Genomic DNA, 15633 nt, shown 5'->3' with positions numbered 1-15633 from the left:
TTTTTAGCCTACAGTTATATGTCAAAAACCTTTTTGGTTAAATAAATAAAAAGTCTTGTGACCTCAACATTTTTAACTGAAGACTTTATTGGTTTTGATTGGACAGTCAAGACACACACAAACACACACTACTGTCTTTGTTTCTGCATTAAAGCTCGTCTTTGGTTTGGTTGGCTTTTTTTGCCTCTTCAGCTTTTGCGGCCTCAATGTACTTCCTCCTGTCTTCATCCTCCTGCAGACTCAAAAAAGAGAAGTTTATTTTTAACAGAGATAAAAAAAGACTGCTCACACACACTCACATACACACGCACACACGCAAACACACACACACACACACACGCAGTCATACAAACTCAAACCACTGCAGCGGTGTTAGTGAGCCGATCATTTACCTTAACTCTGTATTTTTTGGCTTTTGCCATCTCTTTATCTAAAAACTTCACTAGGTCCTTCACCTTCCTCTTTCCTTGGTAAACCACCACCTGGCAGGAACACAGATTTCACATACTGAACATTATTACCACAATGTAGCCTACGTCAAGTTTCCCCCCACAGAGCAGAGATAACACATATAAACCCATCTTTTTCAGCAGTCATTTGACAATAGTTTGCTTCTTTTATGTGCATGACTCACTGGAATGTGTTACAGTATATCACACAAAAATAATCATTGAAATGCATACTCTTTCAGCATATAGGGCAGGAAACAGGCAAAGGGATGGGTAGGCGCCCTGCATTGACATGTTGATGTCATTGGCTGAGGCATCGATGCGAGCGACGACCACGTCCTCTCGCTCCTTCAGGGCCTCAGCCAAGTCCTCCCACAGCGGAAACAGAGCACGGGACTCCGGACTGTAGGGAAGATCTGAAATTCACATATTTTAAAGATTTTTAAGTATAGTTTACGAGTTCAAGGGAAAAGAGTGTGAAGCTGTGCAAAATAGTAGATTATGGAAACAGTGTCACCCATGGAGCATTTTCGAACGTTCTGTTGTTTAGAGGATGGAAAACGCTCCTGTGAGTAGGAATAAACGACCTATCACCTTATGGTTTGGAGGACTTGTTGGTGATGAGAGCGAATTGAAACAGTAAAGTGGCTGGAAAATCAAAACAATGAGCTGAAAGACGCTCAAACGCTCTCTAAAGCTGAGGGGAACTTGTTAATATAAAATGTTGATTGCTGCAGCTTTAAATTGCTGTTTAAACACTGTTTGGTTAAACTTTCTTAAAGGTATCTACATAAGAGTGACATGACACTGTCATGAACGTGTCATAAAAATTATAAACAAATCATAAACGTTTATGACATAAGGCTTCTTTTAGTAAGTATCATTTGGTTTTTGTTATGACAAGTTATGGTTAAGGTTAGGGTTTGAGTTAGGGTTCATGTGTCATGACTGTGTCATGACAGTGTAATGTGTTCATGACACTGTCATGTCACTCTTATGTAGATACCTTCAAGTAAAGTGTTACCCAATGTTTACATGTAACCTTAACGTTACACTTTCAACCAAATTTAGTCCAGTATTAACTTCAGTGTCTAAGTGTTTTTTTTACCAACAAATTCAAGCTTACTGGGTCAGCTTTAAAGAATACAAGAGTGTATTTACGTACAGAACAGGACAAAAACAGTGTTGTTGGGGTTAAATGCGACTTTCTCCAGAGTAATTCCCACTAGCTCCTTCACTGGCTGTTTGTCCCATCCTTCAGGTATCGGCTCACTCTGCATCTTAGGCTGTAACATCAACGAAAAAACACATTATTTATATCAGGGATGAGTTGTTTCTCTAGTTCCTGTCATGTGTCACATACTACAGTAAATGGGAATGAATGTTACCTTAGCCTTGCCGTCTAGGTAGGACTGGCAGAATGATTTTATTGTCTGTACATCCAGAGTGTCAGAGGGCAGGTGATAGGTGACATGGTCGGTCAGGTTGACCAGGCGGATCAGAGGAGCTTCAAAACTCCGAACTCGGAAGTACTCCATCAGCCTGCCGTTACGAGGCTCATCCACGTCCACCCACACAAACAAAATCTGAATACACACACATGCAGACGTGAAGTACTCCATCATCTTCTAATATGTGTTGCAATGCTGCTGTTTGAAATAACTTGTTTGGTTTCTACCTTCAACCTGAACGCTTCTGCAGCGCCGTTAAAGGCAGAGTGGATCTCCTTGAAGCCAGCAGAGCTTTTGTTGACAAAGAGGAGGGCGTGGTTAAACACAGGTGACGTTAATATCTGAGTGGCTGTCTGCAAGAGAGAGAATAACATACAGTTAATACATCTCCGTTAACAAGATGAGGTTATGTCAGTGTGACTGAATATGCATTTAGCATTTTGCTATGCAGTGACTTGCACTGGGAAATGTCCTTTTTTACCTTTGTTAGCTACCTGTATGTTGTCAGAGTGTTTTTCTTATAGCAAGATTAACAAAATATCTCTTCTTTTATTTTTGTCTAGTTTTGTTTTTAAGTGTTTGCCATTCAAAAAGGTCTCCAGAAACTTCTCAACGGTGGTCTAAATAGACAGAATTTTGCTAAAAAGTGTTAACTAAGTGTGTAAATTTTGCTGCTTAAAGGTGCACTATGAGTTCCTGCATGAGGTCACAAAACAGAGCAAGCTCGCCCATCCCCCCATGTTTCCGTAACTGTCATGACCAACTGACTAACTGTCACTAACCCCACCACCTCCCCCAACCATCTTGTCGGTGATTGACTGAGACGTGGTTTGTTGTATTTTGGTGCACAGCCTGTGCCCAGTGGCGCAAAAAGTGGGTATGCACCAAAGCAATGGTAAAAAAAAAAAAAAAAAAGCCCGTGAGCGCTGAGCAAGCAGGTACGAGCGTACGAGTAGTGAGTTGTCGTCTTTGGAAAAAGATGAATAAAGCTGTCGGGGGCTAAAAACACAAAAAAGAGGAAAAAGGAGATGACATGTCAAGAGTGCAACAGCAGTTAAATAAGTGGATGGTGAAAGGCAACAGATAGGATTTAAAGTGTTGTTCCCCGAGACCGGGCTTTTTCACAGTGTATTCAGGGGGCAGGCAGCTAGCTGATCAAGGAGAGATGCCTACGATTTGAGACAAAAATCAAATCGCGCTGAAACCATGCAGGAACTCATAAACATTTGCGTTTAAAGGAACACGCCGACTTATTGGGAATTTAGCTTATTCACCGTAACCCCCAGAGTTAGACAAGTCGATACATACCCTTCTCATCTCCGTGCGTGCTGTAAAGCTGTCTGACGTCTCCAGCGGCATCAGCCCATCACAGAACAGGCAGGTGAATGGTTCCAGTAATCCTACTGCTCGAATAGAGAGTGACAAAAATAACCGCATGTTCCCATTTTACATGTTGTGATTTGTAGAGTCACAGCGTGTACAAAAAACAGCGTAACATGAGACACAGCCATCTTCTAACCGTAAACAAACCTGGAACTATATTCTCAGGCGGAAGAATATAGTACTTGGTCGGAGTGATATGCTCGCAGCAAGACTGTCTGAGAATATAGTTCCCGGTTTGTTTTACGGTTAAAGAATCTTTATTACACGCTATAACTCAACATGTATATAATATTTTTGTCACTATCCTAATTAGGAACAGTAGGCTAGTTAGGAACCAGTTACGTGCAGGATCTGTGCTAGGCTAAGCTAATGCTGGAGCCGGATCAGGCAGCGTACGCACGGCGAAAAGATGAGAAGGGTATGTATCGACTTGTCTAACTCTGAGGGTTACGGTGAATAAGCTAAAAACGCAACTAGCGTCCGTACATATTCCTGTCAGGCCCACAGGGAGTGAATGTTTAATTTCGAAATCCACGATTTCAAGTACTAAAGATTACTTACTTAATAATTCAAATTTAACCCTTAAATGGAAAAGAACAAAGACCTAGTTAAGAAAAGTCAGTTACTGTTTTTTCCTCAATTTACCTGATTTCATTACTTTTTTTAAAATATGACTTTAATTTTGTTTTAATGTTTATATCTTTAGGATGGGTTGACCATTAAGTATGCAGATTTTAAATATGAGAACAAAATCTACAAAATCAAGTAAACTGTTAGGCCTAATGTGCAGGGAAAAAGAATTTGACCTTCAGATTGTCATCCTAAAACGACAGTTGATTGGAAACCAAAACACAAACTTATTATAAAGACTATAGAAATTCCTCAATATATTAATATGGGGAAGTAACCAATCTCAGTGAGTTTAAATAAATAAAAAAAATAGATAACATTTACAGACTTGGGAGTAGAGCAGTTATACAGTTGTTTGTGAAAATGTTCCATGCATCTAATACTCTACCTGTCCGGTGTACTCAGTGACTGGGTCCATCTGGTAGACAGTGATAAAAATGATCAGCATCTCTTTAGATGTCTGAGGCATCATCTTGTAAGCCTGGATGAGCTGAGACTGCAGCAAACACACAAACACACACAAACACAATCACACAGATAAAAATGCAATGAATTAATTCATGTATTCTACCAGCTTGATATGATGGTTTAATTATTTTAATCCTATCTCTTTTATCCAAAATGCCCAGAAATGTAAATAATGAAATGAGCACCAAGAAAGCACAGAGAGCCAGATACAGCCATCTATCGTAGGTGTATGTTGTACTTAAAGTACCTTTTTCAACAGCATTACAACATCATGTTGGAGACCGTATTTGGTGATGACTTCATTGTTCTGTGTCACAGCAAAGTTAACATCAGGAAGGTCGATGGCTGCGGCGTAAAACAACTGGACGTACTCGTGGTTCACCTCCTACACGCGCACAAAAACACACACACATCTGTTATTCAGACAGCTGATAACAGTCACAACACCAGTGAGAAGCTGGAAAATTAAACAGTTGGTATTCACCTTAAAGAATCCAACCACTGTCATGTCCTCTGAGGCGTCTAATTGGCTCAGATCAGCGATGAGGTCAGCAGCAGACCCAGCCCTCCTTTTCAGCCAAGTCAAGATGGACGCCGAGTTCTGAGGAACTTAATCACAATCCCAAATAACATTGAAGAAATATTTTTTTTGGAAATATTTACTTTCTTGCCAGGAGATTTAGATAAGAAAATTGAGTCCTCCCTGGCCTCTTAGTTAACCTATTTCTGTGCGAGGTATGCTACTGTAACTGTATATCATTTAAAGCTGACACTGAGACTGCAGTAGCAGTATACACTTTTAAGTTAAGCAATTTGCTTTTTGAATGGATGTGTTATGTTCTAGAACTGGGCTACTATTGCTTCTATTAACTCCAGCTCCATTCATTTTTGGCTGATATTAATGTACTTATAAAGGATGTACTATATGTTATTTGGACATACCAGGACATGGCACAGGGTTGTTTTTATCTCCAGAAATGTACAGCCGGATTGTGGCGAGGCCTGTCACATTTAGTTCTTTAGCCAGGTCCTTCTCCTTTGCCACATCAATCATGGCCAGTTTGACCTCTGACCCCTGGAGCTCTGCAGCAGCATCTTCGAACGCTGCTGAGATACGACGGTCCTCTCCGGACAGAGGAGCAGCTACACACAGAAACAGATACACATGGTAAGCAGTGGTGGAAAGTACATTTAGCCAAGCACTGTACTTAAGTACAATTTTGAGGTACTTTACTTTTACATTTTCTTTTACATTTTTTTCATTTTCTGCTACTTAATACTTCTACTCCACTATAATTCAGATGCAAATATTGTACCTTTTACCGTACTATATTCATTTGATTACCTTTTTATTTTGATGACTTTTATTTTCCAGATTCAGATTAATACAAAATATAACACAGGCTAGATATATTATGGTATCATTACTGCACATAAATAAAACTCAACCCAGCAGTATACGTATATAAAATATATGTAGATAAATTCAAATTAGCTCCACCTTTACCAGCTGCAACAAATAAAGTGATGAACACATTAAAGCACCAATAATTATAATCCAATAACATAATATATAATTCTGAAATGGGCCATTCTGCAAAATGACTATCTTTTACCTATGCTACTTTAATAATATTTGGATGCTATTTATTTATTTTAAATGCATGACTTTTACTTGTAAGAGAGAATTTCTACAGCATGGTATTGGTACTTTAACTAACATCTTCCAGCTCTGACTATAAGTGAATATAAATAAGGACCTGATGATCATTTAGTTGCTCTTATGATGTCATTTTTATGCTTATAGACTATGTAAACGTGTCAAACGTGTCAAGCTCAAGCTGCGTGTGTCTTTGTGTGTAACTTACAGAAGTGCACCAGCAGCTGCTTATATTTTCTCAGTGCCCTGTTGAAATTTCCTTTCTTCAGCTGTAAAACTCCATCTTTCTCAGGGAATGATTTGTCTGCTTGTCGGTCGGCTTGTTTGTCAGCGACGACAAACACACAGAGACAGAAGGCCGTCACCCCAAGCAGCAACTGTGTCCTCATGATGGTTCATCTACAGACTGAAACACTGGACACTGGAGCAATCTCGATGGGAAGGTATGAAGGGAGTGGTGAAATGAAGCGCTGATAAACGTGTGTGTGTGTGTGTGTGTGTGTGTGTGTGTGTGTGTGTGTGTGTGTGTGTGTGTGTGTGTGTGTGCGTGCGTGCGTGCGTGTCTGTGTGTTCCAGTGCTGAGCTGCTGGTTGTGAATGCTTTTGTTATCTGCCAACTAGACCCACCGGTCTGTAGCTGATTAACTTTCCTATCTGAGCCCTGCTGTATCGCTGCTATTGGCTGCTGCTCATATCAAGTATATCACTAATATCTAAATGCCCTTTGTCTAACACTGTTAGCTTCAGCAAGGTCAAAATGGAAGCATACACACTCATTAAACACACACACACACATTATGCTCAAAACATATGCAAAATTCACCCACTTGCTCAGATGTTAGAAAAATAAAACAACCTCACGGCTTTGTCAGCCAAGGCCATCTTTATTTTCCCATCAACATGATAGAATGATAAATAATAATATAACAATATTTCCATTTAAAAAAAGAGTCCAACTTGGCAGGGGTACAGCAAAAACAGGTAAAGCTGTGCATTAGTCATTGCATTGGAGTGCAGCATAGGCACCGCACATATCCTTCAACCACAACCTTCACCCTGTTTTCTACCCCTGGTAGTCACACCAGCTGTATAGCACATTATATATATCAAGTCCATGTCATTAAAGGAATAGTTCAGCATTTTGAGAAATATGCCTTCTTCTTCTCATAAAATATTGAACTAGGCCATATGATACAAATCTGTTTAGAATAGGGCAACTACTTAGACTCTTTAACTTGTAGTTATTTTACCTTTGGAAATTAAGGCAAAAGCTAATTTATGACGTAGAATTGAATTTAAAATTGACTGAAATTGTGCATACCAAAGTATGTATCACAGCAATTAATAATATGAAGACACCATGTGTATTTGTAACCAGATCATTTTGAGTCAAAGTATACACGGTTAAAGAGTTTTTGTTTCTCGACTGATATTTCAAATTATAAACCTGTCAATAGGAGTAAACTTCACTGATCAAAATGGTTTTTTTACAGCAACCAAAAACTGAACTGTTTTACTTCTAGTTATTGTGTTGTGTACCTCTTTGTAACAAAGGTTCTGTCAATTAATTTGAGGTGTACCAAATTTCAATCCTGTGTTAATACTTGACAGATTGTAGCTTAAAGGCCCTGCACACCCACAAGGCGTGTGTTCACTTACTCTGGTTGATTAGACCTGTGCATGTTGATGCTGGGCAGAGCTGGAATTGCATCAGGTCACCTTACTTCCATGTACTAATATGAATAATGAAGGTGTTAGTTTTACTGCCCTTAACAAAGCTAACAGTATTTAAGTCACCTGTGTGGGTTTAAGTTGAATGTGCAGGGCTTTTCAAAGAATAATTATGCAGAAAAATGCATTAGAGCCTTTTAAATCAATGTGTTTGCTTAAAAGAAAATCATGTCTGGCATTCAACTCAGGACAAGTTGCCCCCTTCATCATGAAAGTAAACATGAATGTTAGAGTTATATACATTAGAAAAAGACAAATAATACAGATTTTGTTATTTTAGTATTTAAATATAGAAAATACAATTGTATGTACAACTGAATGGAAAACAAAACAAAAACCATGAATTAAGTCCTTGGACTGGACATTATCTTGTTCTTTATAAATGTCCGCTGTTTAGTCTGTGCTCTCTAATGTTGTAAAGAATCCTGCACACATTTGGTAAAATTCAAATGCAGGGATGGATTCAGTATTCTCTTTCTCTTCATTGATTAGTATTAAAACTCCCACAGTACATTCTAACAAAGGGTCAAACGTCAACTTTTTTCCATATGTATAAAAAAAAGCTCATGTGCTATGCTTTAGAATGTAAACAAAAAATGTCATAAATCTCAAAGAAAGTAAAATCTAGTTAGTTAGTTAAATATTTTTAGTATCATAAACTCACCCTCTGTAGGTTATAAGATGGGAATGTTGTCGAAAAGCAGCGGTGAGTTAGAATTCCGACAGATGTAAATTCTGCCATGTTTCGTTAGCCACAAAACATCGTATAAAATCTTCTCAAATGGCAGAAGCCACTCCTCTGTCCATCTCTATGTTCAGTGTACTGTAAATACCTTAGATTACACACACTTATCATCTCCTAAATACCTGCATGCTTCCCTGTGTGCTTATGACCAACGGTAATGTATCTATGTTGTGACAAAAATAGTGGTATGAGTGGTATGGGGACAAGGGTAGCCTTATCAATCCTGACAGTGTCATCTTCTGTATGTGTGCAGATGCTTTCCACACTGTGGGCAGGAATGATGTACATCGTGTAGACTTCGCATCGCAAACGGAATCAGACAGCAACCACAGATAAACCTGAAAAACACACACACATGCAGGGACAAGATACAGAGATGACGCTTTGTTAAAGCTGGTTTAGCACTCTGATGTTAAATATTCATGCATGTGCATGTACGTCAGTGTCTCACCCCATCAGTATGATAAGCAAACACATGCACCAGGCAATCCACCCAGGCACGTAGTTGACTTTAGAGGTGACAACGTTGTTGCAGTGTGGGCAGCATACCAGACCAGGGATGTCTCCCAGATGTGTCATTAAGATGGGAACAGGCTGTGGTTGCGTCACGACTACTGCTGGCTGGGTTTGTCTGCCTCCGTCAGAAGCTCCAACTGGCAATCAGAGGGTACAGGAAGGACAGAGCAGGATATCATGAGAAAGAAATAACATGAACTTTATTTTCACACATTGGTTTGTATTCCCTATTAAGAACAAGAGTAAATATGTAGCATGTATTACTTTGTGTAAGTTGATAGGTTATGAGTCCAGTGTTTTGTGAAGGGGACGTCCCAGCAGTTGGCAGAGTCAGTACAGGAAAAGAATCGGACTGGGTTGTTACTAGAAAAAAAAAGCAAAACGTCCACATTAAATTTGTAAATGCATCTTTTTCTTTCCAGAGTCCAGAAACAGTATTTTTCTTCCCCAAATGCAGTGTTACCAAAACAGCATCCAGTGTGTATAATCTTCAAACTCCAGCATGGTGTTTCAGGGGTAAATAGACTGAAGTACAGTAACGCCTTACTGAACAACAATTTGCCTTTCATTCACATACACAGTCATACATGGTGGCAAAACAGCCATGCTCTGGTCTGCCCATTGGGAGCAACTTGGGGCTAAGGTCTTACTCAAGGACACTTCAACATGTGGACAGGAGGAGCCAGGGGATCGAACCTGCAACCTTTTAATTAAAAGGGCCACAACCGCCTCTAAACTGTTAAACCAAGCTTTAACAAAACGATGATGTAAACCAGCCCAGTGAGGGTAGGGGGATGTGTGCCAGTAAAGCTGAGAAGACAACCTTAAGTTGCCTATAACTTTCTCTCTAATTGCTCATTTGAAATGCCATCACAGCTGAATACACAGCAGAGCCGTTTCCATTCATCTGTATTTCTTTTTATTTTGTCAGAAGACATCTGGAGCATGAAATAATGATTTAGGTGGGTTGTCTGTCCCACTCCTCACCAGATGTTCTTTTGTTTGCCAACAGAAAAAAGGGCAAATAAGACAGAAGAGAGTCATTTTCACGGTGTTTCACTTCGGATGGATGGCTCTACAAATAATGACACCTGTTCTCGTTTCCGTAAAGACATCCACAATAAAACAACTAAACAACAGCAAAACAGCAAAATCTCTTTTTTTACTTTGCTCAGTCTCAGCTCCTTAAAACTCCTTTCTGCCCACTCCTGCTCTCTGTAATCACCCACACTGTGTTTGAATTTTCAGATGTATCCATCCTGCGTGCTGTTTTCGGAAAGATTAGTGCTCGGAGACAGAGAAACAAAAGATGTCTCTTCAAATTTAGCCGGCACGGTGGGTGTATTTTCAGTGCCACCTGATGAGTTGTGAGAGAAACAGGGAAAGATGGATGGATGGATTTTTTATTATCTTACCTGCTTCTACATAGGTGGGAGGAGGTGTTGAGGGGTTGCCCAGACCAGAAGGGTGGAGAGTGGCCTCCTCATATGAAGGTGGTTCCATCAGGAGATCCACCAATCAAACAAGAAGCTAATGATAATGAGAAGATACAGCAGATAACTCACATGGAATCGACACACAAAGACACAATCTTGCACATCAGTGAGGACCTCTCCTGGACAATAAACACTGCATCACTGGCCAAGAAGTCGCAGCAGCGCCTCTACTTCCTCCGCAAACTTAAGAGAGCGAGACGACAAAGTCAAAGTCAAGTTTATTTCTTCCAAAAAATGGAAATTACAGTGCTCATCCCGACTAATACAATACAATAAATACATGATAATACAATACAATACAAAATTTATAAAAATGTACATTTAAAGTGCTTGTTGTGCTGTCGCTTAGTTCGTGTCACGGGAGGCCTTAGCCTACCACTACGTTCCATTACCCTGCCAGTCGAATTACCATGAAGAGGGTGACCCGGTTCCCTCGTTATTTTCTGTGTCATTTTTGCCAGACGCTCATCATATACTTGATCCACTGTATTTAACTCTCCTACCATTTTTCCAGCCCTTTTAGTCACTCTATCAATCCTGGCCTTCTCGGTTATCCCAGCATTCCCCCCCCAACCCACCACACAGTAACTCCAAATACTACATATCACTGACATAAAAAACATTCTCACCACATCTGTATTCACCTTAAAGGACTGCAACTTCCTCATACAGTATACACGTGGACTTCATTTTTTCATCAGTAAGTCAACATGATCTGACCCATCATGTGCTCCTTCTACCGGGGAACCATCGAGAGCATCCTGTCCACGTACTTTGTGGTACAGGAGCTGCACCATCTCCAACCATAAGACCCTGCAGCGCATAGTGAAGGCTGCTGTGCGGATCATTGGCGTCCCACTCCCCTCACTCTTGGACATCACCCGCCTAACCCGCAAAGCAACTAGCATTGTGGGTGACCCCAGCTCCCCATTACGTAGCCTCTTCAGCCTCCTGCCATCTGGGAGAAGGTACCGGAGCCTCCGAGCCTGTTCTAAAAAATCGATACAGCATAGTATCGTAATATTTTCTGTGGTAATACTGACACAGACGCCAAGTGTAAAGAAGGACTTGCTATTTTCTGTTTTGGGTAACGGGGATCAGCCAATCAGCGCCTTTGTTTTGGGGTTACAGAAAGGACACCTGTTTGCGCTGGCTGATAAGTTTTGTTTTTGAGTTAGTAGTGAGAGTGGCCTGGAGAAGCACATGTAGATATTTCTGGGGTGTATCGTTGTCGTCTGTGTCGCCATCTATGCATGTGTGCGTGCAGAGACATGTGAGTACATTGGTGTAAATGTTTACATATATGTATTTTCGGTGCCTTAGGTTTATATAAATGTTATCTGTTCTGGGATACTCATTTGAAATGCAGTATGTTAGCATAAAAATAGCTAGCAGCATGCTAATGCCTAGTATTAATAGTGTTACATTACTACTGTGTTTATATGTGTACTCACATGATAATGCACAATTATTATCGGAGTGTTTACAATGGTTGTGTAGTAGAGAGCGATGATTGGGCTGCTGTTACTGAGACCCAGCAGTAAGAAGGCTGCTTTTTAATTTAATAAGGAGCTGATGTGTGTTATCTGGTATATTCTTTGGTTATTTGATATAAGCAGCTATAGATACCTGGAGTGAACGTTACACTAATTACCATTTATTAGCCTTACTAATTGCATCCTGTCAGCACTGTTGTGTTTTACTTGTATGCTGATATTTCCCTTTTTTTATTGTTTATTGTAGAACCACACATACACTCATAAAGACACAGACAATCATCTGCTAATAAATCCACTGAAGAGCATCAGAGCATTTGACTGCATTCTTACCGATGCACCACAGCGGTCACCTATTCCCAACTAGCTACAGTTACAGTCCTAGTTGTCAATTCTCCATTACACCAAGTATCGATCTTTTATTATGTGTTGGTCAATGTGTCTGCTTGACCATCCCATTTTGCAGCAATACAATAAAAGTGAGATGAACAAACATAAAAAAAAATGATCTTTTTAGATAAAACAGATGTTGACAAAGTTTCCTTTTAGAGACATCATTTGAAATTGGGAAAGATTTGAAGTTGGAAAAAGGTAGTAAATTGCAATATATCGCAGAATATTGCAATATGTTTAAAATCGCAATAATATCGTATCGTGACATAAGTATCATGATGATATCGTATCATGAGGTGATTCCCATCCCTTCTCACCAGGCTGTCAGGAAACTCAACACCCTCCCATCTCTCCCTCCCCTCCCCTCTGCCCCCAATAACTCGATTGCTCTGTATGTCTGGCACATATCGCAGAATTGACAATAAAGACTTGCTGGTATTTAGTGTAGCCTAGTAAACCCTGTTCATTGATCTGTTAGTTAGCAGGATCTTAAAAAAACATGTCACTACAGTATTAAAATGGACTTGGCTTTGACAAAATTCCTGCGTCAAATAGGTAAAGGTACATTTTATTGTCACATGCACAAACATGTAGCGAAATTCATTCATTCAATTCATTTAGCAGATGTAATTTGCTCAGTTGTCATTGAGACGGTTCATCTGTCAAGAGAAACAGACAATGTTAGCTGTCTGTGAACAATGTAGCAAAACCGGTCACGGCATGCACTCGGAAGGGCCCAAAAAAGTCATGGGGGAGTCAGTGGACACCGGCAAAAAGATCAAGAAGGACTTTTACGTCCTAATTTACCAGAGAACAGCTTTAAAAAGGGTTTAAAAGGCTGGTGAGCGGAACTTGAGTTAAGATCATTTTATGAAACAACAAGCGATTAGTTTTGGGGATGTAGATCCAGATCCAGTTGTGGAATGATTACATTGTAAAGTAGGAACATTTTACTGTTATCTAATTGTTGCATGAAAATAATCAAGAATATTTATGGCATGATTGTCATAAATTGCCACTGTCGCGATAGCCACTGCTAATGCTTGCTCTTGATGGAATTACTGTAATTGTTGGGGTTTTGGAAATTATAGAGTGTGGTCTAGACCTACTCTATCTGTAAAGTGTCTCGAGATAACTTTTGTTATGATTTGATACTATAAATAAAATTGAATTGAATTGAATTGATTGTCTATCATATCATGTAGATCCAGACCCAGTTGCAGATTTTCTCTTGTTATTGGTAGAGGTATGTGCTCCTCCAAGTACGCTCTTATTCTCATACTACAACATGGCATGTCCTCAGTTTTGCCGTGTACATGTAATAGTTCTGTGTTGTCACTGCTGTCTCTATTTATTTCCTAAAGATTACTTCTTTCTACCAGCCCAGTGTGTATGAGGACACTGAACATAGGCTGTGGGGTATCACTTTGCTGCAGTCGAAATCTGCAGCTCTGATTCTGTTGTGAAAGTTACTGGTATCATCTCTTCCCTCCCCTGCTAGAGATCAAACAATAGAGAGGTATGCTCGAGGTGCCTGCGTATTCACCAGTCTGACCTTTCTCCAGAGCAGCCGATGTTTAAAGTGACAGTGTCAAAACAACACAACACACACTGCAGCATAACGTTACAGTTATTTCAAAGGCAAAGTAAATATCCTGTCAAGTTTTGAACGTTTCCTTAAGTACTTTCAAAGTTAAAATGTAAAAATCATCACAATTTGATCTCCTTGTCTGGTACAAATTACCGTATAGAATAAGTAACATAAAATACAGAGCACTTCATATATATACAGTAATACAAACACCGTAGAGTAGATTCAGAGAGAACGTCAATACATATTTATATAATATAAATATATAACATATTTTTTCTCTTATTGAATTGATATGAAGTACCTACATTTTACTGAGAAATACAGAGAGAGTTGTGTGGAGCTGATTGTCTTGAATTGGCTTTGTAGCAACTCATTTGGCATTGGCTTGAATGTAACGGACGTTTATTAATATAAAAAAAGTTACGCACTGAAGCTTTAAGGAAATGTACTTAGTTACATTCAACCATTGCCTTTTTAAAACAGGTCATACTCGCTATCATCTTAACACAGTTCAAATGCTCAGTTAAACTCGTACTATAAATTGAAAATAACACACTGTCCTTACAGTATGAACACAGTTAAATCCTGAATCATGTAATTCCCCATCACCATTTCTCCAAAATATGTTATCATGCCAATAAGTCACCTTAAACAAACAGTATCAGCAATTAAACACACCGGCTGAATGCAGCCAAGTAATTCGAGCTCACATGGGACTTCTTTTCTAACATAAACAAGACACATCCAAAGCTGTGATCCAAAGAAGTCAGATCTGCCTCAGTCATAAACACACTATCTGAGAAGAGAAGTACCTGTCCTACTTCACTTATTAAACAATGTAATGTGTGAGATATATCAGAGCAGTGGTCTTACCTTGGCCAAATGAGGAAGCTCGGCTGGCAGGAGGAAACCCATCCCATGTGTGGCCAACGTGACATCACAGCCTGTTGAACCTGTTTTTCTTTGGAATTAGAAACATTTGACTTCTCACAAACTGAAAACCAAACCCTCTTTACACGTTTCCCTTCTACGAACTGACATTCTTCACTGCCTTCCCTCGTGTGATTATTCCAAATCTGGTAGCAGAGAGTGCCCAGCAGTTGCTTTTTTTTGTTACATTTTAATGTATTGGTAACTGGTAATCTGCAAAATTTGCTTAGCATGTATACATTCTTTCATTTACAAGAAAATGAAATAAACTCAAGTATGTGAACATAAAAGTATTTACTGAATAACATTACATTCATTTTGCTGATGCTTTTATCTGAACTTACAATAAGAGCATTCAACCATGAAGATATCACCCAAAAACAATTCAAGAATCATGTACACAACATTCATCAAATAAGCAAAACTGCTTCAAGTGCTATATTATATAAATATTTATATAAAGAAATTCCAGCCAGCACAGTAAACAGTTGGGATTTTGTTAAGTGGTAGCTGGGTCCCCCTTCCAAGGCCCAGGGGTGGCCCATGCAAAGGTCTATGGGGCTCGAGTGGGTTGGATAAGGGGCCCAATTTGGAAAATGTGGTCCCCCTGTCCTTATTTCCTGACAGTGTGCCTGCGGCTGCCCCCCTGTAGTGGGGGAGTAGCAAGCCGTTTGGCAGTAGCAAAGCGTAGT

General features: G+C 39.6%; 2 protein-coding genes across 3 annotated transcripts; both read right to left on the bottom strand.

The window, feature by feature from the left end:
* Positions 1-67: 67 nt before the first annotated feature.
* Positions 68-8519, bottom strand: zgc:136472 (uncharacterized protein LOC678514 homolog). 2 transcript variants are annotated; one of them, XM_039810524.1, is made up of 12 exons: positions 8436-8519; positions 6250-6447; positions 5324-5524; positions 4866-4990; positions 4629-4766; positions 4302-4409; positions 2128-2253; positions 1838-2035; positions 1615-1735; positions 684-865; positions 393-482; positions 68-232 (listed from the first exon to the last, which is right to left on the bottom strand). In XM_039810524.1, the coding sequence occupies exons 2-12, from the start codon at positions 6428-6430 to the stop codon at positions 149-151; spliced, it is 1554 nt and encodes a 517-aa protein (XP_039666458.1). In that variant the 5' UTR covers positions 6431-6447; positions 8436-8519; the 3' UTR covers positions 68-148. The 2 variants fall into 2 exon arrangements, with proteins under 2 accessions (XP_039666458.1, XP_039666450.1); XM_039810516.1 differs by lacking the exon at positions 8436-8519 and having other exon boundaries at positions 6250-6536.
* si:dkeyp-75b4.8 (lipopolysaccharide-induced tumor necrosis factor-alpha factor) lies at positions 8034-14945 on the bottom strand. The gene is made up of 5 exons (XM_039810547.1): positions 14885-14945; positions 10448-10562; positions 9297-9395; positions 8968-9169; positions 8034-8854 (listed from the first exon to the last, which is right to left on the bottom strand). The coding sequence occupies exons 2-5, from the start codon at positions 10533-10535 to the stop codon at positions 8749-8751; spliced, it is 495 nt and encodes a 164-aa protein (XP_039666481.1). The 5' UTR covers positions 10536-10562; positions 14885-14945; the 3' UTR covers positions 8034-8748.
* Between the last annotated feature and the right edge of the window lie 688 nt (positions 14946-15633).

Source organism: Perca fluviatilis, chromosome 1, assembly GCF_010015445.1.
Source record: "Perca fluviatilis chromosome 1, GENO_Pfluv_1.0, whole genome shotgun sequence".
Lineage (NCBI taxonomy): Eukaryota > Metazoa > Chordata > Actinopteri > Perciformes > Percidae > Perca > Perca fluviatilis.
Note: the sequence above shows the minus strand (reverse complement) of the source record. Positions and strands in the feature narration are given on the sequence as shown.